This window comes from Piliocolobus tephrosceles, chromosome 14 (genome assembly GCF_002776525.5).
Source record: "Piliocolobus tephrosceles isolate RC106 chromosome 14, ASM277652v3, whole genome shotgun sequence".
In the NCBI taxonomy this organism is placed as follows: domain Eukaryota; kingdom Metazoa; phylum Chordata; class Mammalia; order Primates; family Cercopithecidae; genus Piliocolobus; species Piliocolobus tephrosceles.
In genome coordinates this window covers 109,476,494-109,504,344 of record NC_045447.1, presented here as the reverse complement: position 1 = coordinate 109,504,344, position 27,851 = coordinate 109,476,494, and the positions used below count along the sequence as shown (strand labels likewise).

Genomic DNA, 27,851 nt, shown 5'->3' with positions numbered 1-27,851 from the left:
AAGTGTTCAGCGTTACAGATTGCAGCTGAAGATATGCACACCCCAGGACCAGCAGTTCCCCTCCCCGATAGACACATTCGTCACTCACAGGCACTGTTAGGAACTGAATCTGGTTTTTCCCCACATTCACATGTTGAAGCCTTCATCCCCAATGTGACTGTATTTGGAGATGAGGTCTTAACCAAGGGAAGCCAGGTTACATGAGGGCACAGTGGTAGAGCCCTAGCCCAACAAGACGGTGTCCCTATATGAAGAGAAGAGGCCAGGCAGGGTGGCTCACACCTGTAACTGTAACACTTCGCGAGGCCAACAGAGGAAGAGAGCTTAAGCCCAGGAGTTCAAGACCAGCCCTGGCAACATAGTGAGACCCTGTCTCTACAAAAAAAAAAAAAATTTTAATTAGCAAGGCATGGTAACAAATGCTTGTAGTCCCAGCTACTTGGGAGGCTAAGGCAGGAGGATCACTTGGGCCCACGAGTTTGAGGTTGCAGTGAGCTGTGGATGTACCACCGCACTCCAGCCTGGGTGACAGAGCTAGACCCGTCTCAAAATAATAATGAAAATAAAAACAGAAAAAAAAAAGAAGTGGAAGAGATACCAGGAGTGCACACACCGAGGAAAGGCCATTGAGGACACAGTGAGAAGGTGGCCGTCTGTAAGCCAGGAAGCAAAGCCTCACCGGAAGTGAGCTACCTGCCAGCACGTAGGTCCTGGACTTCCAGCCTCCAGAACTGTAAGGAGATCCATTTCTGTTGTTGAAGCCACCTGGCCAGGGGTATTTTGTTATGGCAGCCCCAGCTGACACATGTATGCCAGGGTCCAACTTTTAAGTATGTTAGGGTGGTACTTTTTATTTTTCTAGCCCCCAAACTGGAAATACCCAAATTACGATAGAACAGATAAGTAAATTGTGATATATTCATACGATGAAAATAAAAGAATACAGCCACACACAACACGGATGAATTTCACTATCATAATATTAAGTGAAAGAAGCCAGATACAAAAGAACATAGAGTTAGATTCCCTTTATCTCAAGTTCAAAAGCAGGTAAAACGAGACTACAGAATTTAGGGATGTGGCTGGGTGCAGTGACTCAAGCCTGTAATCCCAGCACTTTGGGAGGCTAAGGTGGGCAGATCACCTGAGGTCGGGAGTTCATGACCAGCCTGACCAACATGGAGAAACCCCGTCTCTACTAAAAATACAAAATTAGTCAGGCGTGGTGGCGCATGCCTGTAATCCCAGCTACTCAGGAGGCTGAGGCAGGAGAATCGCTTGAACCTGGGAGGTGGAGGTTGCAGTGAGCTGAGATTGCACTCCAACCTGGGCAACAAGAGCAAAACTCCATCTCAAAAAAAAAAAAAAAAGAATTTAGGGATGCATCCAGATTTAGAAAAACTACAAAGAAAGCAAGAAAATTATTGTTAGAAAAGTTAGGATAGTGGGTAAGGAAGACTTTGTGATCCCATTTCATGACCTAAGTAATGGTTTACAAGGGTAATTATTCATTCAATTACACATTCAAATAGGATGCCTTTTTCTCTATGTATAGATTTTACCATTTAAAAATGTTTTAAAATTATACTATAAGATAAAATAAGAGTAAGTAAGCCCAGGAATATTCTGGTTTTTCTCATGATGATTAGGTTGATAGCTTTCATATACTTCAACCTTTTATTTTTCTCTTTTTCTGGATGTCCCTGATTTTTTTTTTTTTTTTTTTTTTTTGAGATGGGGTCTTACTCTGTTGCCCAGGCTGGAGTGCGGTGGCACGACCTTGGCTTACTGCAACCTCTGCCTCCCAGGTTCAAACGATTCTCCTGCCTCCGCCTCCTGAGTAGCTGGGACTACAGGTGTGCGCCACCATGCCCAGCTAATTTTTTTGTACTTTTAGTAGAGAAGGGGTTTCACCATGTTGGCCAAGCTGGTCTCAATCTCTTGACCTCGTGATCCACCTGCCTCAGCCTCCCAAGTGCTGGGGTTACAGGCATGAGCCACCGCACCTGGCTTTTTTTTTTTTTTTTTTTTTTTTTAAGACAACGTCTTACTATGTTCCCCACACTGACCTCCAACTCCTGGCCTCAGGCGATCCTCCTGCCTTGATCTCCCCAGTCGCTGGGATTATAGGCGTGAGCCACCACAATGGGCTCCCCTGATTACTGATGCTGTAAGCATGTGCATCTTTAGTCTGTCTGATAAATAATCCAGTGCTAGATGCTGGCATTTTTCCAAGCATTAGAGAAAGGCAGCAAACCAGCCACATGAGGTCCTCACCCTCAGGAACTGATAGTCTGATTTAAACCTAAATGCTGTCATAATCCATTTAATACCACCTGTTGTATGGGACTGGTCTAAGAATTAAATGCCTGACCTAATGTTTGGAACCCAGCAACTGTTCAACAAACGTTAGTTCCATTCCACAGTCCAGGAAGGAATGGCAGATTTTCTGTTTCTAGTTCCAGGATGGAAAAAACTGCATATTTCTATATATATCAAATTGCATTCTTCATTCCACTCACAGCTTTTGTCAGGATAAAACGAAAACTGAAAACAGAAATCAGTAAACTAGGGCCCAAATCTAGCCCAGCTCTTATTTATGTAAATAAAGTTTTATTAGAACACATGAACATCAACCCATTTAAACGTCATCAAGGGCTACTTTCATGGTACAGTGGCAGAGGTGAATAATTGCAAGAGATGGTCTGATCCTTTACCAAATAAGTTTGCCAATCTCTAATTTAGAGTTCTCTCACTTCAGAGGACACACAATATTCATTTATTTGATGTCAGTTGTTAAGCACATACTTTTACTACTATATGCATTACATAAATGGACAACTAAGTGATATACAATCTTTACTAAAAAGTTTCTTGACCAGGCACAGTGGTTCACACCTGTAATCCGAGCACTTTGGGAGGCCAAGGTGGGTGGATCACTTGAGGTCAGGAGCTCGAGACCAGCCTGACCAACATGGTGAAACTCCATCTCTACTAAAAATACAAAAAAAAAAAATTAGCTGGGCATGATGACAGGCACCTGTAATCCCACGTACTCAGGAGGCTGACGCACAAGAATCACTTGAACCCAAGAGGCAGAGATTCCAGTGAGCCAAGATCGCACCATTGCACTTCAGCCTGGGCGACACAGAGAGAGTCCATCTCAAACAAAAAAAGAAGTTTATATCCAGTGCAGGCGGGAAGCACAGTGTGTAGAGAAACGGACCTGCACTCTAAAATCAAGGTGTATTTTCACATCTTCTATCACAGTCATATATACTTTTCATTACATACCTTTACAGGAATTTTCCTATCAAAATCAGGGAAGTGAATTATTTTGTTTAGCTTGGACACATATAGTATCATTATGGTGGCTGCCATCTGAAGAAAAAGAGAAAAGGGGAGAGACAAACTTCAGCAAAATATCTGCAAAGATTGATTGAGGTGCAATGACATCATCAGAAGAAAACACAGTCATCAAAATGAAATATAGCAAAAAACTCATTTTCTGGGTTCCAGAAAAAAATAACTATTTCTCAGAATATTAAAATTGTTTTTCTTGCCACAGTACAGATTCCATCAGAACTCTAGGCAAAAAATGTAATGTTGGGCTGGGCACGGTGGCTCACAGCTATAATCCCAGCACTTTGGGAGGCCAAGATGGGTGGATTACTTGAGGTCAGGAGTTCAAGACCAGCCTGGCCAACATGATGAAACCCTGTCTTTACTGAAAAACAAAAATTAGCTGGGCATGCTGGCAGACGCAGAATCCCAGCTACTCAGGAGGCTGAAGCAGGAGAATCGCTTGAACCTGAGAGGCCGAGGTTGCAGTGAGCCAAGATCACACCACTGCACTCCGGAGTGAGACACCACTGTCTCAAAAAAAAAAAAAAAAAGGTAATATCAGTTGGGTGCTGTGGCTCATGCCTGTAATCCCAGCACTCTGGGAAGCCAAGGCAGGAAGATTGCTTGAGCCTAGGAGTTCAAGACCAGCCTAAGCAACATGGTGAAAACCCATCTCTACAAAAAAATACAAAAAATTAGCCAGTCTTGGTGATCTGTGGTCCCAGCTATTCAGCATACTGAGGTGTGAGGATCACCTGAGCCTGGAAAGTCAAGGCTGCAGTGAGCCATGATCATGCCACTGCCCTCCAGCCTGGGAGACAGAGCAAGCCTCTATCTCAAAAAAAAAAAAAAGTATAATATCAAATAGACTGACACATACACATATACATTATCTCAAGGGGCTCTAGGAATGGAACTGTGGGAGCGGGAGAAAGGGAATGGTCTTCCTGACAGTGACAAATGTGCAAAAGTGATCACAGTCAGTGAGGTGACACATTGATCCTGGACCGTATTTCCCATATAGTAAACATACGGTTATCTTCCCCCATAAAGGCACGGGAACATCCTTTTAAAAGAAACTCCACACCTAAGCATATTTTTTTTAAAGTCCATTATTTCCATAAAACAGAAGACCAACAAAGAGGGAAAAAAGTTTAAAGACAGATTTACTTTTCAATCCAGCTGGCATAGCAAAAATGTCTCATCAAATCCTCTTAATCTGGAGTGCCCTAGGTATACTGGAAATACTCCATATCATTATTATGAAATAAAAATTTAACATCATCTTTCATGCAAGTTGTAGAACTTACTGAATTTATATTATATTAGGATACAAAAATTTAAGTCTCCTTCAACATGATTATAATCCTATACCTTGCTCCTGAGTTTACAAACTTAATACTTATCATATATTTATGTAATTAAGCCCACCCTGAATTATAACTGTACTTTGTACTTATGCCTGGCTTTATAATTTTTAAAGAAATACAATAACACTGGCCAGGCGCAGTGGCTCACGCCCATAATCCCAACACTTTGGAGGCCAAGGTGGGCAGATCACTTGAGCCCAGAAGTTCAAGACCAGCCTGGGCATTATGGCAAAACTCTAACTCTACAAAAAATACACAAATTAGTCAGTGTGGTGGTGCGTGCCTGTAGTCCCAGCTACTTGAAAGGCTGAGGCAGGAGGATCGCTTGAGCCCAGGAAGTGAAGGGTGCAGTGAACCAAGATCACACCACTGCACTCCAGCCTGGGCAACAGAGCCAGACACTGTCAAAAAAAAGAAAGAAAGAAAAATAAAATAAAATAAAATAAATACACCAACACTTACTTAAAATAAATGTAATTCTGACTTTTAAAATTAGGTCTAACTGGCCTCTTACCTCAACAAATTGCAAATCAGAAAGGCTTTACCTTTGGGTATAAGCCACTGGGTTAAAGAGTAATTAATTTATTTCACTTAGAGACTACAAACGGCACCTTATCACTGAATTTTTGTTTGTTTGTTTGTTTGTTTGTTTGTTTTTTGAGACAGAGTCTTGCTTGTCACCTGGGCTGGAGTGAAGTGGTGCAATCTTGGCTCACTGCAACCTCTGCCTCCCGGTGAATGTTCAAGCAATTTCCGGCTATTTTTTTTATTTTTAGCAGGGACTGAGTTTCACCATGTTGTCCAGGCTGGTCTCAAACTATTGACTTCAAGTGATCCACCAACCTCGGCCTCCCAAAGTGCTAGGATTATAGGCATGAGCCACCGTGCCTGGCCTGATCTTTTTTTTTCTAATGTGCTTTTTTCTAATATTTTTACACTGAAATATAATTTTTTTCCTCTAAGAAAATTCTTGTTATAATTGCTTCTCCCTAAAATGATGTTGCAAAGAGGTATTTATTAGCAAGACATTTAATCAGAATAATGTTTATTTGGCCAGGCGCAGTGCCTCATGCCTGTAATCCTAGCACTTTGGGAGGCCGAGGTGTGTGGACCACGAGGTCAGGAGTTCGAGATCAACATAGACAACATGGTAAAACGCCGTCTCTATTAAAGATACAAAAAATTAGCTGGGCATGGTGGTGCACACCTATAATCACAGCTACTTGGGAGGCTGGGGCAGGAGAATCACTTGAACCCGGGAGGCAGAGGTTGCAGTGAGCCAAGATCGCGCCATTGCACTCCAGCCTGGGTGACAGGGTGAGACTCGGTCTCAAAAAAAAAAAAAAGAAGAAGAAGAATGTTTACCCAGATTCACAATTAAAAATTTAGTTAACAGATACTATTTTCATAATGTTAAGCTTTTCCCTCTATGAATTAAATCAAAATCAAAACAAACAAAAAACATTGTTGTCTGTTACTATTTATTTATCTGGAAATCACCAGTATATAACCACAAGAATAAACAAGTCACAAATTAACATAAATGGGAAATTTCAGAAACTGCCAATTGGGCATAGTTTGAAAGCTCACCCAAGCTCACCCTTGTACTTCAGAGCAAAAATCACAATTGGGCATAGTTTGAAAGCTCACCCAAGCTCACCCTTGCACTTCAGAGCAAAAATCACAATTGGGCATAGTTTGAAAGCTTACCCAAGCTCACCCCTGTACTTCAGAGCAAAAATCACAAACTCCAGGAAGCAAACTGCAAACCTGTTTTGTTTAGCACATAGGGAGTTTTGTAAAAATTTGAATCTGTTGCCAGCATGTACAAGTTTGAAGATTTTATGTAAAAACTCAAACTCTCAGCCAAGCGCGGTGGCTCACACCTGTAATCCCAGCACTTTGGGAGGCCGAGGCGGGCGGATTGCTTGAGGTCAGGAGTTCGAGACCAGCCTGACCAACATGGCAAAAACCCATCTCGGCCGGGCGCGGTGGCTCAAACCTGTAATCCTAGCACTTTGGGAGGCCGAGACGGGCAGATCACGAGGTCAGGAGATCGAGACCATCCTGGCTAACACGGTGAAACCCCGTCTCCACTAAAAAATACAAAAAACTAGCTGGGCGAGGTGGCGGCGCCTGTAGTCCCAGCTACTCGGGAGGCTGAGCCAGGAGAATGGTGTAAACCTGGGAGGCGGAGCTTGCAGTGAGCTGAGATCCGGCCACTGCACTCCAGCCCCAGCGACAGGGCGACAGAGCCAGACTCTGTCTCCAAAAAAAAAAAAAAAAAAAAAAACCATCTCTACTGAAAATACAAAAATAGCTGGCCGTGGTGGCAGGTGCCTGTAATCCCAGCTACTTGAGAGGCTGAGCTGGAAGAATTTCTTGAACCTGGGAGGCAGAGGTCGCAGTGAGTCGACATAGTGCCATTGCGTACTCCAACCTGGGCGACAAGAGCAAAACTCCGTCTCAAAAAAAAAAAAAAATTCAAACTCTTTCTCTTGAAAACCTTCTGATGCTAATAATAAGGGCAGCACGGTGGGTCCCATCCCATCTCCCAACCCTTTTCCTATCAGGCACAATGGCTTAAACTAAGTATCAAGCTGACACTTTAAGTGGGACAAGTAATCTCTCTCCCACCCAGTCCTCAGTCAACCCATGTGTTACCCGCCAGGCCTTGGAGGCTCTGAGTCTCGTAGCTCCTGCTTCACAGTAATTAAATTCAGTTAAGGAACTTAAGAAGCTGTTTTTCCCATAAATACAATTGTTCCTAAATTGTAGACTGAAATAAAGTGTCACTATGTCCTGTTGTCTCACCAGGACTACCATGACCCTCTGGTCCTCTGCCAGCTGAATAAATTCGCAACCACAGCTTTAAACAAAAGGACTTAAAATGTCATTATGAACACTGATGACAAAATAAGAAGTTAATTCTTTTTTTTCTTCACTCACCTGTCCAATTCCAAGGAAAATTGGTGACGGGAAACTACAAAGAAGAACAACGAATCAGTTGAGCAAATATAAAAATCTGTAGATAGTACCTAATAAATAATGACAAGTTATTAAAAAGTCTGAGAAAATGAAAATGGATCAAATGGTTCACTTTTCATTTAATTCTTTTTTTTTTCTTTTTAAGACAGTGTCTTGCTCTGTTGCCCAGGCTGGAATGCAGTGGTGTAAACATGGCTCAGTGGAGTCTCAACCTGGTGGGCTCAGAAGATGCTCCCACCTCAGCTTCCTGCCACCCAGGCTGGAGTGCAGTGGTGTGCTGGCTCAAGCCATCTTTCCACCTCCGCCTCCCTAGTAGCTGGGACCACAGAGGCATGTCACCACACCCAGATAAACATTACATACATATATATATAAAATATATATATATTATGCTTCATCTCTCTATATATATATCAGTGTGTGTGTGTACGTATATGTGTGTGTGTGTATGTGTGTGTGTGTGTGTGTGTGTATATATATATATATATAGAGAGAGAGAGAGAGAGAGAGAGAGATGGAGTCTCACTCTGTCACCCAGGCCAGAGTGTAGTGGCACGATCTCAGCTCACTGCAACCTCCGCCTCCTGGGTTCAAGCGATTCTCCTGCCTCAGCCTCCCGAGTAGCTGGGACTATAGGCATGTACCACCACACCCGGTTAATTTTTGTAATTTTTAGTAGAAACAGAGTTTCACCATGTTGGCCAGGCTGGTCTCAAACTCTTGACCTCAAATGAGCTGCCCGCCTCGGCCTCCCAAAGGGCTGGGATTATAGGCAGGAGCCACCATGCCCAGCTAAACATGATATAGCTTCAAAATACTCTGGGGGGCGATGGTGGAGTGAGTGGGAGAGGGATACTAATGCAGCAAGGTTGTGGACACTGGGGAGGGGCTACATAGTGTTTCATTATATTAGTTTTAAAGGATAATATGCCCAGGAACAAATCTAATCAAAGCTTTGCAAGAAAGGCATCTGTATAAAAAAGCATACATCAATATTCTCAAAATTAAAGATCTAAATAAAGGTCATGGGTTGGAAACTCGATATTGTAGTGAGATCCATTATCCCCGAACTTATTTATAGAAGCAGTGCAATCTCAGCAGAAATATCAGCAGATATTTTGTGGAAACTGACAATCTGATCCTAAAGCTGAATGAAAAGAAAGGCAAAGAGCACAAACATATCACCCAAGACAATCCTGAAGATAAACAAAAGTCTGAGGAATGACTCTAATGGATGTCAGGATTCATTTTCAAGTTACAATAAGTGAGACTGTATGGTATTTACACAAAGATAATCCAATGGGACAATGGAAAAGAACACAGGTCAAGACAGGGACACACATGTACAGACACCTGATTTATGACAATTTATGACACAGATGATGCTGCAGAGCAGTGGGGAAAAGACGATCTTTCAGCAAACGGCACTGGGTGATTTGCATGCAGACTCCTGACCCCTACCTCACATCATATTTAACAAGGCAGGACTGCACCTGCACTGGCTCAACCCTTCACTGGCTCCCAGTCATTTCTTAGGCTAATCACAAAGCTGGAATATCCCACAAAACTCAGCCCTCTATCTGTATGTCGGAAGGGAAACTCACCTATCTCAGACAGGCTAAGAAGAGAATAAAGAACAAACCTACCTTATCAGAGAAAACAGAATGAATGGCTGGACAGTACCACCATGCAAATAAAATTAATTCTAGTCAGTGCTGGGTCATGCCACCCATATACTCCCTTCCACACAGAAGCACCCATTCCACAGCTGGGTCCTCTGCTGCAGAAAGCTGCCTGATTGTATAGCATGTCCACTCCCTGAGCATGGCCTGCATTTTAACTGTTGGTCTCTGCAGGAATATAACACTTACACCCCTGCCCCAATTCAGGACAGCTCTGCAGAGCCGGTACCACTCAAGAGCCCCTGGGATGAGGCCTTTGCTGTGACTGCCTCAAAGCCCGACTTCTCCCTCTGCCTGATTCTGCTTCCTAGCATCACTTCCCAACAGACTTCCTATACCTCTGAGAATACAACCTGTAACATGAAGCAAAATCACAAGGCAACAATATAAACAAACAGTAAAACAACAACAAAAAGGGTCACCCGGCTGGGCGCAGTGGCTCATGCCTATAATCTCAGCACTTTGGGAGGCCGAGGCAAGATCGCCTGAGGTGAGGAGTTCGAGACCAGCCTGGTCAACATGGTGAAACCCTATCTCTACTAAAAAACAAAAAATTAGCCGGGCGTGGTTGCGGGCACCTGTAGTCCCAACTACTTGGAAGGCTGAGGCATGAGAATCACTTGAACCCAGGAGGCAAAGGTTGCAGTGAGCCGAGATCGTGCCACTGCCCTCCAGCCTAGGCGACAGAACGAGACTCTGTCTCCAAAAAATAAATAAATTGAAAAAAATAAACAAACAGTAAAACAACAACAAAAAGGCTCACCGAAGATAAGTCAAAGAGCCCAGCCTAGAAGAACGTTTAAGGCATGGAAGAGAAGGAAGTCTTGCTAATTGCTTCAGGCCATAGAACATCTCAGAAAAAATAAAACCAATAAAACAAAAGCTCAAAGGTGAGTTGATATGACAGTCAAAGGAGATTAAAAGAAAGCATTGCAGACCTAAGGAAACCAACTAAGACCAAACAACCTAACTGCCACATAAGGAAATACATTCAGACACAACCAGGAGCTACAAGGCGACTGCTGCAAATGCAATTACCAACACCTGAGGCGATCATAGTGCATGCCAACGACAACAACTCTAAAAGATAAATCCATCTGGAAGACAGAAAACCACCACCACACAGCACTAGTTACCAGGCCTGGAATTTAGAAGACTATATTCCATAACTTTATTTTGAATTCTATTCTATAATTTAAGTTGAACCACCTTACTGAGTTATTAAACTACTCAATAGGCGAGATGTGGTGGCTCACGCCTGTAATCCCAGCACTTTGGGAGGCCAAGGAGGGTGGATTATCTGAGGTCAGGAGTTTGGGACCAGCCTGGACAACATGGTAAAACCCCATCTCTACTAAAAAATGCACAAATTAGCCAGATGTGGTGGCACACACCTGTAATCCCAGTTACTTGGGAGGCTGAGGCAGGAGAATCGCTTGAACCTGGGAGGCAGAAGTTGCAGTGAGCTGAGATCATGCCACTGCACTCTAGCCTGGGTGACAGAGCAAGACTCTGTCTTAAAAAAAAAAAAAAAAAATCTGAAACACTGGGTCTAAAAGAAACTCAATGACTTTAGCTTTTTAATATTTTTTATTGATCCTAGACCTCTTACATTTAGAGGGGTCTTTTAAGACATATTAATCCTTGTAGTAAAGAAACATATATTTGAAAGTCAGTAATTCTTTCAGTTGAACTTCTACTTCTCTTTTCTCCATTCAGTTCAGTTAAAACTAAATTTCATGTACGCATGCTAGGGCAATCCCCATCTAAATAACTGTGCAAGTGCAGCCAGCATGACCCATGCTGTGGCCACTCCTGATAACGGTGCAAGATGAAGTTCCCAGGGTAGCCATCAAGTATTCTTGCCAAAAATGTTTAGACCAAATGAAATAAAGTCTTTAGATCTGACTTCCAGTTAGAAAATAGAGGAAGATAAGGTAATTGAGACCTCAAAAGATAAACTGGACAATCCAAAATGTGGGACATTTTACAAAACAACTGGTCCAGGATTTTCAAAAAGTCAATATCACGAGGAGGGAGTGGGATGGGGAAATTTTCTACATTAAAAGAAACTAAAAAAACAAATCTGTATGTATTGCATGAGACTTGATCGGATCATAAAACCATAAAAAACATAATTGGGACAATTGGGATTGTGGGGGAAAAGAAGAAACGTTTTATCTAAGGAATTATCAGGCCCAGAGAGGCCCTGGAATGTAACAGCAGCCATATCACTACTCTTTGAGCTAAATAATTACCTTCTTTTTTTTTTTTGAGAAGGAGTCTCACTCTGTCACTCAGGTTGGAGTGCAGTGGCCGGATCTCAGCTCACTGCAACCTCCACCTCCCGGGTTCAAGCAATTCTCCTGCCTCAGCCTCCTGAGTAGCTGGGATTACAGGCGCCTGCCACTACGCCCAGCTAATTTTTTGTATTTTTAGTAGACACGGGGTTTCACCATGTTGGCCAGGCTGGTCTCAAACTCTTGACCTCGTGATCCGTCCACCTTGGCCTCCCAAAGTGCTGGGATTACAGGCTTGAGCCACCACGCCCGGCCGAGGCTCAAGTTTTTCAAGAAAAAAAGGACATATCAAGGGTGGGGTGATTACAAAAGTGATTTGTCAGGAATTCTCATTGGTTCACAGAAATATCATTGGTTAGTGATTGGCTACACACTGTTGAACTCTAGGGCATCTTATGGCTATTGGGTATCAGTCTAGCACCCACATAGCAAGTGGCTTTAAGAGGTAATTATTGAGCGGAGGGTGGTGGCTCTTGCCTGTAATTTCAGCACTTGGGAGGCCGAGGCGGGTAGATCACCTGAGGTCAGAAGTTCAAGACCATCTTGGCCAACACGGTGAAACCCCATCTCTACTAAATATACAAAAATTAGCCGGGTGTGGCGGCGGGCAACCGTAGTGCCAGCTACTGGGGAGGCTGAGGCAGGAGAATGGCGGGAACCCGGGAGGCGGAGCTTGCAGTGAGCTGAGATCCGGCCACTGCACTCCAGCCTGGGCGGCAGAGCGAGACTCTGTCTCAAAAAAAAAAAGTAGGCCGGGCACAGTGGCTCACGCCTGTAATCCAGCACTTTGGGAGGCCAAGGCAGGTGGATCACAAGGTCAGAATATCTAGACCATCCTGGCTAACACAGTGAAACACCGTCTCTACTAAAAAAATACAAAAAAAATTATCCAGGCGTGATGGCGGCACCTGTAGTCCCAGCTACTCGGGAGGCTGAGGCAGGAGAATGGCGTGAACCCAGGAGGTGGAGCTTGCAGTGAGGTGAGATCGCGCCACTGCACTCCAGCCTGAGCAACAGAGCTAGACTCCACCTCAAAAAAAAAAAAAAAAAGTGATTCCTTTATGTTTCTGTGTCTCCACCTATTTATCTATATCCATCCATCCCAAAAGATATCTGAAATTGTTGCCTCATGTTCATTATAGTAAATTTTTTTAAATTTCACCCTAATATTTCTATTTTGTTTTTTGTTTTGTTTTGTTTTTGTTTTTGCTTTTGAGATGGAATCTCACTCTGTTACCCAGGCTGGAGCACAGTGGCTCAATCTCAGCTCACTGCAATCTCTGCCTCCCAGGTTCAAGCAATTCTCCTGCCTCAGCCTCCCAAGTAGCTGGGATTACAGGCGCCCACCACCATGCCCGGCTAATTTTTATATTTTTAGTAGCAATGTGTGTTCGCCATGTTGGCCAGGCTGGTCTCAAACTCCTGACCTCAGGTGATCTGCCCACCTGAATTCTTTATAATAATCACAACAGAATAACTTTTCTTAAAAAAGGTGCTGTCAGCTGGGCACAGTGGCTCACGCCTATAATCCTAGCACTTTGGGAGGCCAAGGCAGGTGGATCACCTGAGGTCAAGAGTTTGAGACCAGACTGGCCAACATGATGAAACCCCATCTCTACTAAAAATACAAAAATTAGCTGGCCGTGGTGGCGCATGCCTGTGATCCCAGCTACTCAGGAGGCTGAGGCAAGAGAATCGCTTGAACCCAGAAGGCGGAGGTTGCTGTGAGCCAAGATCATGCCATTGTACTCCAGCCTGGGAAACAAAAGCAAAGCTCCATCTCAAACAAAAAAAGGCATTGATTCTAGGTAGTGGGAATTATTATTGTCTTCTTTGCTCATTTCTGTATCCCAATGTTTTAACTGTGTTCTTGTAGATGTGAACGTGAGGAAGTGACGGTCATGAGAATAGAACTCCTTCAAGAGTCTTCTGATTCTGGCTGGGTGTGGTGGTTCACACCTGTAATCGCAGCACTTTGACAGGCCGAGGCAGGTGGATCACTTGAGGTCAGGAGTTTGAGACCAGCCTGGCCAATATGGCAAAACCCCGTCTCTATTAAAAATACAAAAATTAGCTGGGGAGTCAGGCGCGGTGGCTCACTCCTGTAATCCCAGCACTTTGGGAGGCCGAAGCGGGTGGATCACTTGAGGTCAGGAGTTCAAAACCAGCCTGGCCAACATGGTGAAACCCCGTCTCTACTAAAAATACAAAAATTGGCCAGGCGCAGTGGCTCATGCCTGTAATCCCAGCACTTTGGGAGGCTGAGGCAGGCGAATCATGAGGTCAGGAGCTCGAGACCAGCCTGACCAACATGGCGAAACCCCGTTTCTACTAAAAATATAAAAAAAATAGCTGGCGTAGTGGCAGGCCCTGTAATCCCAGCTACTCAGGAGGCTTGGGCAGGAGAATTGCTTGAACCCAGGAGGTGGAGGTTGCAGTGAGCAGAGATCGAGCCACTGCATTCCAGCCTAGGTGAGAGTGAGACTCCGTCTCAAAAAAAAAAATTACAAAAATTGGCCGGGCGCAGTGGCCTGTAATCTCAGCACTTTGGGAGGCCAAGGCGGGTAGATCACGAGGTCAGGAGTTCAACACCAGCCTGGCCAAGAGACCAGCCTGGCCAATATGGTGAAACCCCATCTCTACTTAAAAAAAATATAAAAATTAGCCAGGCGTGGTGGTGGGCGCCTGTAATCCCAGCTACTTGGGAGGCTGAGGCAGGAGAATTGCTTGAACACGGGAGGTAGAGGTTGCAGTGGGCCAAGATCATGCCATTGCACTCCAGTCTGAGCAACAGAGAGAGACTCTGACTCAAAACAAATAAATAAATAAATAAGCCAGGAGTGGTGGTAAGTGCCTGTAATCCCAGCTACTTGGGAGGCTGGGGCAGAAGAATTGCTTGGACCCGGGAGGCAGAGGTTGCAGTGAGCTGAGATCACACCACTGCACTACTGAGTAGCTGGGATTACCAGGCACAGCTAATTTTTGTATTTTTAGTAGTGACAGGGTTTCACCATGTTGGCTGACCAGGTTGGTCTCAAACTCCTGACCTCAAGTGATCCACCTGCCTCAGCCTTCCAAAGCAGTGGGATTATAGGTGTGAGCCACTGCGCCCGGCCATGGAGTCAACAATTTAAAAGTAAACCAGCCAGCCAGATGTGGTTTTTGGCTCACAACACTCAGAGCTCCTCAAGTGATGAAAGCAGCAAGCAGAAGACAAGTGCACGCGGAGGTGAGAGGAAAGGAGTCTCACGTGTCCCTCCTAGAGTGGCTCTCAGTGCACCAAGCAGGGAAACAATGCCAGGAGGCACAGTCACAGCAGTGAGAAGGGAGTAAGGAGGAGGCCTGGGGAGGCCAAGCTGGACAGCCTGGAGATCTTGGAGAGGTACGGTTACTCGCGTTACTGTTGACCATCCGAAATGGGCCACTGTTGTCATACCAAACTAAAACAGTAGCCAGGTAGGAAGAGCACTCAGGGTATAAAACGTTGCTCAAGAATGTAATTGTCTGCAAGCCCAACTGCTGGAACTGCTTGTTGTAACCTGAAACCAGTTTTACCTCCAGCTTCTGAGACCACTTGCTGCAACTCCAAGACTAATTTTGCCACCACCTTCGCTCACCAGTCATTGCCTGCCAGCTCCCCAAACCCTGACAGTACCAAGAAACCTTCTCCCAGCAGGGTATGTAACATTTCTTCTTTTTCAGCAAAACCTCAAACCTTCTCTTCGTTCTTCAGACATACCAAAGACCACCCAGATGACATGGACGACTCACACCGCGATTCTTTCTTCCCAAATAAAACATTAAATTTAGAGCCTTGTCTGCACATTGTTATTTTGACTTTGACCCTTGTAAGGAGAGGGTCGTGGCAGCAGTCGTGGAAAGCAAGGTTCAGGAGAGTTTGCTGGAGACCAGAGTAGACTGTGACATTGCAGCATGTGGGCCCTGAAGCCACAGGAAGGGTGACCTGAGCTAGGTGGAGAGGAAGGCTGAGACTTACAGAATCAGTCACCAGAAGCTCAGGCACCCTTCCACAGGGGACAGAAAGGATGGCATATCCAGAGTCTCAACAGAGCATGAGCAGCTGGGAGCTAGGAGGACCCAGTCCTATCTCCTGGCCCCGGCCTGGTGGGTAAGGCAAAGATCCAGCTCCGTCGAGGGGGGTGAAGCAGCAGCATCTTCAGGACAGAGTGAGGTTTTCATTAAAGTGAGAGCACAGTAGGAGTTGCTTTTGGTTTGGGATACAGAATTCCAATTCCCACCACTGAGGATTCCAATTCAGTACCTTCTATGAAAAAAACCTCTCCAAGTGATTGAGACTACTGGGCAGGTTTGGAAATTACTGTGTCTAGACCAGGCACAGTGGCTCACGCCTGTAATCCCAGCACTTTAGGAGGCCAAGCCAGGTGGATCACTTGAGCCCAGGAGTTCGAGACCAGCCTGAGCAACATATTGAGACTCCATTTCTAAAAAAAAAAAAAACAGCTGGGCATGGTGGCGTGCAACTCAGGAGGCTGACTTCGGAGGATTGTCTGAGGCAGCAGAGGTTCCAGTGAGCTGAGACTGCACCACTGCACTCCAGCCTGGGTGACAGAGTAAGACCCTGTCTCAAAAAAAAAAAAAAAAAACAAAAACCTCAAAGCCTTGGGATGCATACTAAACATATATAGCAAATACTGAGCAAATATTTGTTGAAATTAATACAGTAAAGTTAGATATTTGTATTAAGCATCATTAGTAAATTCTTCCATGTCATAGACTAGGAGTACAATATTACATAATATTAAAACAGAAAAGACCAGCTTGGTGTGGTGGCTTACGCTAGTAATCTCAGTACTTTGGGAGGCTAAGGCAGGAGGATCACTTGAGCCCAGGCATTTGAGAGACCAACCTGGGCAATAGAGCAAAGCCCCATCTCTACAAAAATTAAAAATTCAAATAAAATTTTTTTAATTCAAAAATGATCCAGGAATGGTGGTGCACACCTGTAGTCTCAGCTACTCAGGAGGCTGAGGCGAGAGGATCACCTGAGCTCAGGAGGTAGAGGCTGCTGTCCTTGATCATGCCACTGCACTCCAGCCTGGGTGACAGAACAAGACCCAGTCTCAAAAGAAAGAAGAGAAAAAACTCCACAACTCCAGAACAACTGTACAACCCTTAGGAACCTGATCCAAAGGACCAAGAGTATAACCAAGCCAGGCGCAGGGGCTCACGCCTATAATCCCAGCCCTTCAAGAGGCCAAGGCAGACGGATTGCTTGAGTCCAGGAGTTCGAGACCAGCCAGAGCAACATGGCAAGAACCCCTCTCTACAAAAAAAAAAAAGCAAAAATTAGCCGGGTGAAGTGGTACACTCCTGTAGTCTTGGCTACTCAGGAGGCTGAGGTGGGAAGATCACTTGAGCCCAGGAAGTAGAGGCTGAAGTGAGCTGTGATGGTGCCCCACTGCACTCCAGACTCCAGCCTGGGCGACAGAGTGAGACGCTGTCTCCAAAAAAAAAAAAAAAAGCATAACTAACTGGCCACAAACTCTTAAATGCCCTTATTTTCCCCTCTCACCTTAAAAGGTTCTCACAGCCTTCAAAGGTCTCTCTGTCCAACCAGGTAAATCTGGCATTACAATGAATTATAAAACTAACAAATCACTAAGATCACCCATTCATTTTGTACCCTGACCAGAAACAATCTGCCCAGAATGAAAGAGGAAAAAGTATCCCCTGAGTTACATTCCCATGACCCTGCGAATTAGGTAACTACCAAAAGGTCCTTTCTTCTATCCTACAACACAACATTCTATCCTCAGTCAGCTCACGCTTGGATCCGATTTCTATAGTTTATTGCTGTAACCACATCACCCCAGCCCTCCTCCCCTCAATAATGTGTGCTTAAAGCATTTTGAGAGGAAAGAATGAACAATGTGATGTGAGCAGGGTTCTCCAACTGTATATTACATTACAGAAATGTGGAATGTTTCTTTAAAAGGATTATGAGGGTTTTGGCCTTCCTAAGGCAAGAACTCCATTTTTTCCTTCAATCATGAAACTCAATAAACATAGAAAGGCTAGAGCTTTTTTTTTTTTTTTTTTTTTTGAGACAGAGTCTCACTCTGTCACCCAGGCTGGAGTGCAATGGCGTGATGTCAGCTTACCACAACCTCTGCCTCCCTGGTTCAAGCGATTCTCCTGCCTCAGCCTCCCAAGTAGCTGGGATTGCAGGTACCCGCCACCACACCCGGCTAATATTTGTATTTTTAGTAGAGACGGGTTTCACCATGTTGGCCAGGCTGGTCTCAAACTCCTGACCTCAGGTGATCCACCGACCTCGGCTTCCCAAAGTGCTGGGATTATAGGTGTGAGCCACTGCGCCCAGCCCTTAGAGCCTTTCTTAGGAGGTGTCTTTTATCGTAATTCTTCCTGGTTGAACACTGCCCTTCATCTTCAAAGCACTAACCATGGTTTGCTGGCACCTGCCTCCAACAAGAGGACTTGGGTTTTGGAGGCGTTGACTGCCATGGCCAGTCAGCACCCTGCTCACTCAAGTGCACAAAATGAAGACTTATCTTCAATTGTCATTGACATAATGACTGGCCACTCCCAAACAAGCCCATTAATAGCATTCTCATTTTCTGGTATTTTTTTTTTTTTTTTTTTTTGAGACTGAGTCTTGCTCTATTGCTCAGGCTGGAATGCAGTGGTACAATCTCAGCTCACTGCAACTGCCACCTCCTGGGTTCAAGTGATTCTCCTGACTGAGCCTCCCAAGTAGCTGGGATTATAGGCGTGCACCACCATGCTCAGCTAATTTTGTGTGTGTGTGTGTGTGTGTGTGTTTAGTAGAGACAGGGTTTCACCACGCTGGCCAGGCTGGTCTCAAACTCCTGACCTCATTATCTGCCCGCCTCAGGCTCCCAAAGTGCTGGGATTACAGGCGTGAACCACCGCACCCAGTCTTTTTTCTTTTTTTTTTATTGTAAGTGTTTAAGTTTTCTTTTTCCTTCATTAGCTTCCGTGTCAAATGCTCCAGGTTTAGGTACAGTATGTCCACATTCATTTCCTTGAGGCAGGGCTGTGTTTCCCATGGACACCAGGCAGCAGGCTGTAATACACTGGAGAGACCTTGCCATGAATACGGACAGCCACAGGATCACCAAAAAAAATCCCAAATCCATCCCTTCCTTTTACTGCTGCTGCTATGCCCTGCCCAGTCCATGCCGTCTTTACCTGCAGCCCTGCAGTGGCTTCTAACCCCTCTCCCTGCTGCCAGTACTGTCAGTTCTCTACCTGCCTGCCAGCCAGAGAGATCTTTTTAATCACACAAATTGTGTCAGGTCACTCCCATGTCAAAACCTTCCAAGGGGCTTCCAATTGCATTTAGCACGAAACTACAACTATTTATCCCGTCTCATCCTTCCACCCTGGTCCCCAGATATCTGCTCTCAACACAGCAGCCAGAGTGATTTAGATCATGTCACTCCCCTGCCCAACACCTTGCGTGGCTCCCATCTCACTCAGAGCTGACGCCAGAGCCCTCGCGGTGGCCTCCAAAGGCCCCACACAGGCCAGCAATCCGTTACTCTCAGACCCCATCTGGTACCATTCCCATTCAAACTCCTCACTCCTCCAGGCCTGGAATGCTCTTCCCCCCGTCCCCCGGTGTGGCTTATGTCCCCACCTCACTCCGGGTCATGGCTCCAATGCCACCTCCTCCTGAGGCTCCACTGATCACGCTCACACTGCATATTCTCCCCTCCCTGTCTCCCTCACTCCCTTTCCTGTCTTATTTTTTCCCCAGCACCTTGGTCACATCTGACATAATGTAAATGTTACTGGCTCATTGATTGGTTCACAAGGATGCAGCTCCATGAAGTTAAGGATTCTGATCTGCTCTCTTCACTTCTCTTTCCCAAGAACAGAGGGAAAACACTGTTCTCCTGGAACAGTGCGGGAACATCACAAGTGCTTAGTGAAAGCCACAAATGAGAGAAAGAGCTGACTCCCGCCTTCCCGGCCTACCTCCCCGCCCAGGCACAGTGACCTTCTCTCTGTTCCTCCAGCAGCCAAGCTCGTGCCCACTTCAGCACGTCGCACACGTGCTGCTCACTTCTACCTGGAATGCTCTGTGACGGCTACTCCAGCCCAGGCACTCTCATGTCAGATCTGAAAGTGTCTCGTTTATTCATGAACCTACTTGTTTATTTTCTGTCTCCACCACTGAAGCAGCATCTCCAGAGCAGGGACTTTGTGCTGTTCACAGAGGCTTCCCTGGTGCTTGCAGTGGGCTCAGTATTTAGTAGGTGCTTAATAAATATCTGTTGGAGGTACAACCAATCGAGCTTATGTGGGTATCAGTTTTCTCGAATATCAAATAAGAAAGGTGAGGCTGGATGATAGTTTGCACCTGCAATCACAGCACTTTGAGAGGCCAAAGCAGCCCTCGAGTGCAGGAGTTTAAGACCAGCCTGGGAAACACGCTGAGACCCCACCTGTACAAAAAAATCAAAAAAATTGCCGGTGTAGTGGTGCACACCGATGGGCCCAGCTTCTCTGGAGGCTGTGGCAGAAGGATTGCTAGAACCCAGGCGGTCCAGGCTGCAGCAAGCCATGATTGTGTCACACTACACTTCAGCCTGGGCAACAGAGTGAAACCCTGTCTCAAAACAATTTTATATATATACACACACACACTATATGTATATATTTATATATTATATATATTATATATGTATGCCTGCCTTGGCCTCCCAAGTGCTGTCATTACAGGTGCAAACCACCTCATCCAGCCTCTGCTTTCTTATTTTATATTCGAGAAAACTGAGATCCACATAAGCTCAATCGGTATATATACATAAAATAAGAAAGCTGATACCCTAAGATACTCTCTAGCTAAGACACTCTCTAGGTCTGTTTGGGCTCTGAAATGTCGATGGCACATTCTTGTAACAGTAGAGTTTACAAACAGCCTTCAGCTGGCGCAGAGCCCTGGAAGGTAATTAACACGATTGTAATCATTCCGTTTTTTGCATCTGAAAAAATTGTTGACGATGAGACCGGTCCAAAGAGACAGCTGTTAACTGGTGGAGCTGGGTCTAAATCCACAATTTTGTCAGTGCCGCTACAATGGTAGCAGAATTAAGCAGGATTTTCTAGTCCTTACAAATACGTTCCAGACAGCACAGATTTGCTGGTTTACCTCACACTAATCCAAAAAAGGACTTCCTACGAACTTCCAGTTGTTTTCCCGAGTTTTCCATGAACACGCTGGTCATCTGAGAGTGAACAGTCAATCAATACAGACTTACTGGCTCAGGAGTACCTGGCCGCTGAACATGGAGATCTGGGTAAGGAACTGCGTCCTTTGAAGCAGGCATTGGAACCCCTGTTTTCAGCTCGCTGGGTGTGTGCAAGCATCTGTCTGGGCTCCACCAGCCCGCCCAGGACGGGGCGCCCCCAGCAGGGCAGGCGCGCCCAGGAAGAGGAGAACGACTTTCTCAGGTTGTGGCCCGAGTGTGGAAAGCTGCGCGAGTTCCCGGAGGGCGCCTGGGAAACTCGGCCCGTGTGCCCGGCTGAGACTCAGGGTCCCCGTCCCCACCCGCCCCGTCCCGGGCGCGGCGGAAGCGCACGGAGTACTGGGCAGCCCCGCACTCCCGCAGACCCCCGGCCCGGGCCCCGCCTCACCCGTAGGAGGTCAGCAGCGCCTTGTTGACCAGCACGAGGAGGAAGGAGCAGGTCCCGTAGAACAGCGCCGACAGCAGCCGGGCCACCCGCGAAGGCAGCCGCGCCGCGCCGGGCTCCCCGCCAGCGCCCTCGGCCTCGGCCTGGCAGGCGGCCGTCATCTCCCGCGGCCGCGCGGACCCCGCCGTCCGCCAGCCCCGGCCGCGCACTGGTCCCGCCCGGCCGGGCCGGGGAAGAGGGCGCGGCAGGAACAGGAAGAGCCCGCGCAACCCCAGGTCCCGGCCCGCCCCCTGCCTGCGCCCCGAGGCCGGCGCGGGAGGACCCTGCGCGCTGGACTTCACCCGGGCTCCAGGCGCCTCCTCCGGTCTCCAGGGCCAGAAACGCGTGGGGGAGTTGGAAAGCGCTGCCTTCCTCCAGACTTTCCTGGAGAGAAACGCGTCAGTAAGTCTCAGGGCTTGCTCTGCTTTTTTTTTTTTTCCTACAACTTTTTTGTTTGGCGTGTAATTTACGTGCAATGAAGTGTACACATCTTGCCAGTCCATAGTTTCAGATGAGCTTCGACAAAGGCGTCCACCCGAGTAACCACTCAAAACAGAACATTTCCATCGCCCCAAAAAGTTCCCCTTGCTGCCCCTTTGAAGTTAACGCCCGCATCTCATGGGTGACTATTGCTGCAGGTTAGGTTTGCCGTGTCCGGAATTTCACATACACAGGGTGCTGTCCAGACTTTATGAATGAGCATGTGGTCTCAGGGTTTTTCACTCCATGTTGTGGACTCGACCGTGTGGTTTGTTTAATCGTTGAGTAGTATCACAAATTGTGTATGCATTGGTTGTTTTCAGTTTAGGACCCTCAGGAAAAAGCTTCCATGAAAATGCGTGAGCGTTTGTGGGACCTGTGTTTTCATTTCTCTTAAATAAATATCTAGGAGTGGCTAGGGGTGTCCTCTGGGTGCTTTGTAGCAGGTCCACTCCTCGCGGAGGACCCTTTGCCTTCGGGTCAGGTCAGTTGAAGGAGAGCTTCCCAGAACCGCCTAGTCTTGTCAGTCTTTCAAAAAATATGAACTTCTGGCCGGGCGCGGTGGCTCACGCCTGTAATCCTAGCACTTTGGGAGGCCGAGACGGGTGGATCACGAGGTCAGGAGATCGAGACCATCCTGGCTAACACGGTGAAACCCCGTCTCTACTAACAAATACAAAAAACTAGCTGGGCGAGGTGGCGGCGCCTGTAGTCCCAGCTACTCGGGAGGTTGAGGCAAGAGGATGGCGGGAACCTGGGAGGCGGAGCTTGCAGTGAGCTGAGATCCGGCCACTGCACTCCAGCCTGGGCGACAGAGCAAGACCGTCTCAAAAAAAAAAAAAAAAAAAAATACTTTGAAGTCACTTAATGACAGCCTTCATCATAATTGCATTTAGTTTGCTTGTATATACATACTTCCAGGACCTTAACTCGCTGTCAAAATCCCATCCTTAACCCTGTTTAAATAGCAACTCACGCTAAGGAGTTGCTTGTGATATTCTTCTGCACAAGGATAGGACAGGCTGACCCTTGCCATTGCAAACACGTGACTAAAGATCTACCAAAAATGACTGATGAAAAAAGAAAACCAATTTGCTATATACTCTTAGATAAGTACACAGGCTTTAAGTGGATTCTTAAGGAGGTGAGCCCAGAGTCAACCCATCCTAAATGTAAGTGAAATGAAATCCTAGTTCCTTATTACCCTAATTTAAGGCCTGGGAATGGGGTGGCAATAGTTCAATACCTATCCACAGCAGTGTATTTTTAACACTGTAGTAATGAACCAGATGAGGAAGTTAAATATCTATAACCTTAAAGGCCATAATTTAAGTAAGAAAAAGCAATCCACACTGTACTTAAAACTATGCAAACATGTACCGAAATAATACTGATGGCTGAATATAAGGCTGTAGGTAATGTTTCTGTCTTTTAAAATTTTTTATATCATGGTTATTATATTTTTGATAGGAAAACAAATTATAAAGGCTTAAAGAATGACTGCATACTTTAAATTTTAAATTAAAATAAATTTTTATTCAAAGCATCTTTTAAAATTACAGCATGTTTATTCTTATGCTGTTAACTCTGCCAAACTACAACTCAGCCATATGAAGCATAAAACACTTCAAAAATTTGAATGTAAACCACATTTTTTAAAACAAAAAGCAGTCTTAACACACCTCAAATTTTAGATACCGATGTATTTTCCCAAGTATATAGCTTATATCAAAAAAGAACATTTTAAATGTTTCCATAGTAAATAGCTGTAATAATTTCTTAAACTGTTGCAATTATACAAATAAAAAATGTTTATGAAAAAACTATTAGAGTTGACAAAAGCTGACTGGAGAAACAAGGAAAAACCCTTACTTTTGAAGGCCTTAAATGTTATCATCTGTGAATTGGCAAATATTTGTATTTGAAAAATTCTTACTACCCTTCCTTCTTAAGTTGATCAAAGTTCAAATTTCCCAAGACTGATGAGTGTTGTTTTTAGTTCATTAAATCACATATTTGAGAGCAAAAATTCTAGAGGAAATGCTGAAACATAAACCAAGACAATTCAGATGCTGCAGTCTCTCTTACCAGCTTAGTGCTCCAGAATAAAATTCTATATACCACATTACAAACAAAATTCTTAGACCATTACAAATATAGATTCTCTTATTACAAAAAAATCCCTAAAGATTTGCAATTTACTGTACAGAGGAATTACATTTTTAAAGTATGTCCTCGTCATACACATTATTTGTAACTATCGTATCTTCTTTCATACTTTTTCTCCTCTTCAAGACATTTACATGCCTCCCCTTCCCCGTGGCTACATATTTTAAACTATCTGTGTCCTATGACACAGTGGGATTTTTGGATAAAGAAGCCTACTTTCTACTCTTTCAACTACATCTGTAGGAACCCCTTCAACTCAAAAAAGCTAAAAAGGCACTGAAGAGCCTGTGTTTCCCTCTATTACTCTGAGTTTTACTCCAATTAAGCAATCTGTAAATTACCATGCTATGCATGTCATTCAGTTCTGTTTAGAACAAAAGCCAAAATGATGGAAGTTTTGCCTACATAAAGGAGGTGTTCTGCTCAGCTCTTGATTTTTCTGTTCATGCTTCAGTACATAAAGTGGTGTTTAATAACTGTATTTGGAAAAATGGCTTAAAACCACCACACAAGTTAACACACTTGCAGTTAAAACTATTTCAGAAGCCTACTTATTTGAGTAGCTAATATTTTCTGCAGTGTTTAACTGATAGCTAAATTTAGTGAACACAAAATAGCTTGGCATGTTACTCTGAAGTAAAGCAAGAAGGTGGCTTTATGCACTGAAAATATAAATATGGAGGCTTCCATTTGCTAATAATTCTAAACAAGCAGTAAAATTAAAATGTAGTGTTTGCTAATAAAAGATCTAAAACATTTCACTACAAAACAACCCTGTAGGTGTCCCTTTAGTAAAAATCCAAGTGCCAAATCTCATTACAGGGCCCTTAATATGTATTTTTAAAATTACCAATTACTATGTTACCTAGACTTTGCAAGATTAACCACTCAATTTCAGCAAATGAGAAATATGAAATGTGCAAAAGTTCCCAAGTTAACATGCTAGGGATGACAAGTGCTTTTCAAACTTAAACATTATACTGAGTTGTAAAGCCTCAGAAAGATAGAATAAGACTGATTTTGCTCCAATTTCAAAAACTCTGAACTATTATGCATCTTACCAAGATCCTCAAATATCTATTTTCTTCTAAGTCCATTACTTAGAACATCTTCCAAAATAGTCAGCCTCCCATTTCTCTAGCCTTAGTGGGCACAGTATTTTGCAATTAAAATTATCTATCTTACATATTTTATACTTTCTTGCTTGCTTCAGTGTTTACAGTATTGTTAAACATACTAATATATATTGTTAAAAATGATCTTATAAATAATCTGTTTCAACTTTCTTTGGCTATTTGTACCATTCCGTTTTTCAAACAAGTGTCTTATTCAGAAAGTGCTTCCTGTGAGAACTGCTTCCAATGAATGCATTAAACTTGCAAAATCTAGCTTCCCACAATATGTAATTTTCTACCCTGTACTGTGCAGTCCATATTTACAAAATATTTTAAACTTTACAACAAATTCATTTCCATATTAAAAAAGTGCATTTCTCTCTCACCCCATATTCTGGGGCAATAACATTCTTCATACATTTCTACAGAATAGCAGCCTATGATAAGCAAATAAGGTGCTTAGCTTATGCCCAAGGATCTACTTTTTAAGTACGCTGGGCATGACTTTTGTACAGTGGAAGAGTCAGTGTCCAGGCTACTGTCGGAGCGGTGCCCCAGTCAGGTTGGCAAGCTCTATGAGCGCGAGGGCTCCGTGCAGGCGCTCCCGCTGCTCCTGCAGCAGGCGCTGGGCCCCTCTCTTCTCGTCATCCTCCTCATCAGACTGAAGGTATTCCAGAGGGTCCTGCTGCTCCTGATCAGCCTTCTGAGCCAGCTTGCCTTTCAAGGTGGGGGTGCGCTGTTCTCTCATTTCCCAATACCTATGTGAAATGCAGCCACATTAGTTACGTGGCAGACATGAAATTTCCAAAATGTTTACTTTTCTTTTAAAAAGTTCCGAACCACAGTATTACTTTTATGTGGTTCAGTTTATAAAGTTATAAAGTGATTTAACATACATTTCTTATTTATAGAGGAAAGAAACTGAAGTTCAACGAGGTTAAGAGACATGCTCGGGTTTCCATAATAAACCTGGCAGTTCTAGATCTTTTACTCACTCCCAAATCACATAGTTTTTGCCATTAAACTATCGCTGCCTTAAAAAGCCTGTGTGAAATGGACTAGAGTAAAATACAGAAATAGTAGGAAAAAAGTCTTTAGAAACTTATGTATCCTATCTACAGAGGGATGGTAACTTCTGACAGCATTAACGCTGCAAAATATTCAACCCGCAAACTATGCCAAAGTGATTAACATCTGTGACACAGTGTTTATTCGAAAACTTAAAAACACTGCCCTTACTCTATTACACGGCCAGCTGATGATTGACAAGAGAAAATGCAAATGCTCAACTCTTTGGTAACTAAAGAAATGCATATTTAGGCCTGGTGCAGTGGCTCACGCCTGTCATCCCAGCACACTGGGAGGCTGAGGCGGGCAGATTATTTGAGGTCAAGAGTTCAAAACCAGCCTGGCTAACATGGCGAAACCCCCTCTCTACTAAAAATACAAAAAAATTAGCCGGGCGCGGTGGCAGGCACCTGTAATCCCAGATACTCCAGAGGCTGAGGCAGGAGAATCACTTGAACCCGGGGGCGGAGGTTGCAGCAAGCCAAAGTTGGGCTGCTGCACTCCATCCAGGGTGACAGAGCGAGACTCCGTCTCAAAAAAAAAAAAGAAAAAGAAATGCATATTTAAATATAGTAACAGATCATACAAAACTGTACAAAGCCTTGTATATTAATGTTTGTAGTAGCTTTATATGTAATAGTCAAATATAACCCAAATGCCCATTGAGTGAATAAACAAACTACATTTGTATAAAACTACTATTTTATAGTGACAGCAGATCAGTGTTGTATGGGGGGGAAGGGGACAGGGAGGAATGTGTGGTTCAGTTCACAGAGGGGCAGGAGGAAACTTGGAAATGATGGATATGTTCACCATCTTGATTGTGGAGATGGTTTCACAGTATATACATGTCAAAATGTATCAAATTGTACACTTTAAATGTATCATAATTTCTTATATGTTACTTATATACCAACAAAGCTGTTTTTATTTATTTACTTTTATTTTATTTTTTGAGACAGAGTCTGACTTTTGTCACCCAGGCTGGAGGACAGTGGAACAATCTCGGCTCACTGCAACCTCTGCCTTCTGGGTTCAAGCTATTCTTGTGCCTCAGCCTCCTGAGTAGCTGGAATTACAGGCGCCCACCACCATGCCTGGCTAATTTTTTTTTTTTTTTTTGAGACAGAGTTGCACTCTTCTTGCCCAGGCTAGAGTGCAATGACAGGGTTTTACCATGTTGGCCAGGCTGGTCTCGAACTCCCGACCTCAGGTGATCCGCCAGCCTCAGCCTCCCAAAGGGCTGGGATTATAGGCGTGAGCCACCATGCCTGGCCTGTATTTTTAGTAGAGATGGGGTCTTGCCATTTAGCCAGGCTGTTCTTGAACTCCTGATCTCAGGTGATCCACCCACCTCGGCCAAAGTGCTGGGAGTACAGGCGTGAGCCACCACACCCAGCCCCAACAAAGCTGTTTTTAAAATTACATACAAAAAATAATAATACAACTACCAAATTTCAGGAAATCCAGACTACTCAAAGTGGAAAAGTTTTGGCAATGCCCACAGAGGTCTAAAAAAAGAAGTGCAAATTGTTTAGTATGACTTGAAGGATGACTACAAAAGGAGAATGCAAAAGATAAGTTCAGCAAGTCAGGAGGAACCAGGTAATGAAGGACTCTGAATTCCAT

General features: G+C 44.5%; 2 protein-coding genes across 3 annotated transcripts in view; both read right to left on the bottom strand.

The window, feature by feature from the left end:
- Positions 1-21,606, bottom strand: part of SLC35D2 (solute carrier family 35 member D2) — a 62,035-nt gene extending 40,429 nt beyond the window's left edge. For both annotated transcript variants that reach the window (XM_026446822.1, XM_026446823.2), the window contains exons 1-3: positions 21,355-21,606; positions 7,665-7,698; positions 3,295-3,381 (exon numbers count right to left, since the gene is read on the bottom strand). In XM_026446822.1, coding sequence (XP_026302607.1) covers positions 3,295-3,381; positions 7,665-7,698; positions 21,355-21,512 — 279 coding nt within the window. In that variant the 5' untranslated portion in view covers positions 21,513-21,606. The remainder of the gene's footprint in view (positions 1-3,294; positions 3,382-7,664; positions 7,699-21,354) is intronic.
- A 1,778-nt stretch (positions 21,607-23,384) lies between these two features.
- ZNF367 (zinc finger protein 367) overlaps positions 23,385-27,851 on the bottom strand; it is a 30,738-nt gene continuing 26,271 nt past the window's right edge. Inside the window, exon 5 of the mRNA XM_023185271.3 lies at positions 23,385-25,912. Coding sequence (XP_023041039.2) covers positions 25,690-25,912 — 223 coding nt within the window. The 3' untranslated portion in view covers positions 23,385-25,689. The remainder of the gene's footprint in view (positions 25,913-27,851) is intronic.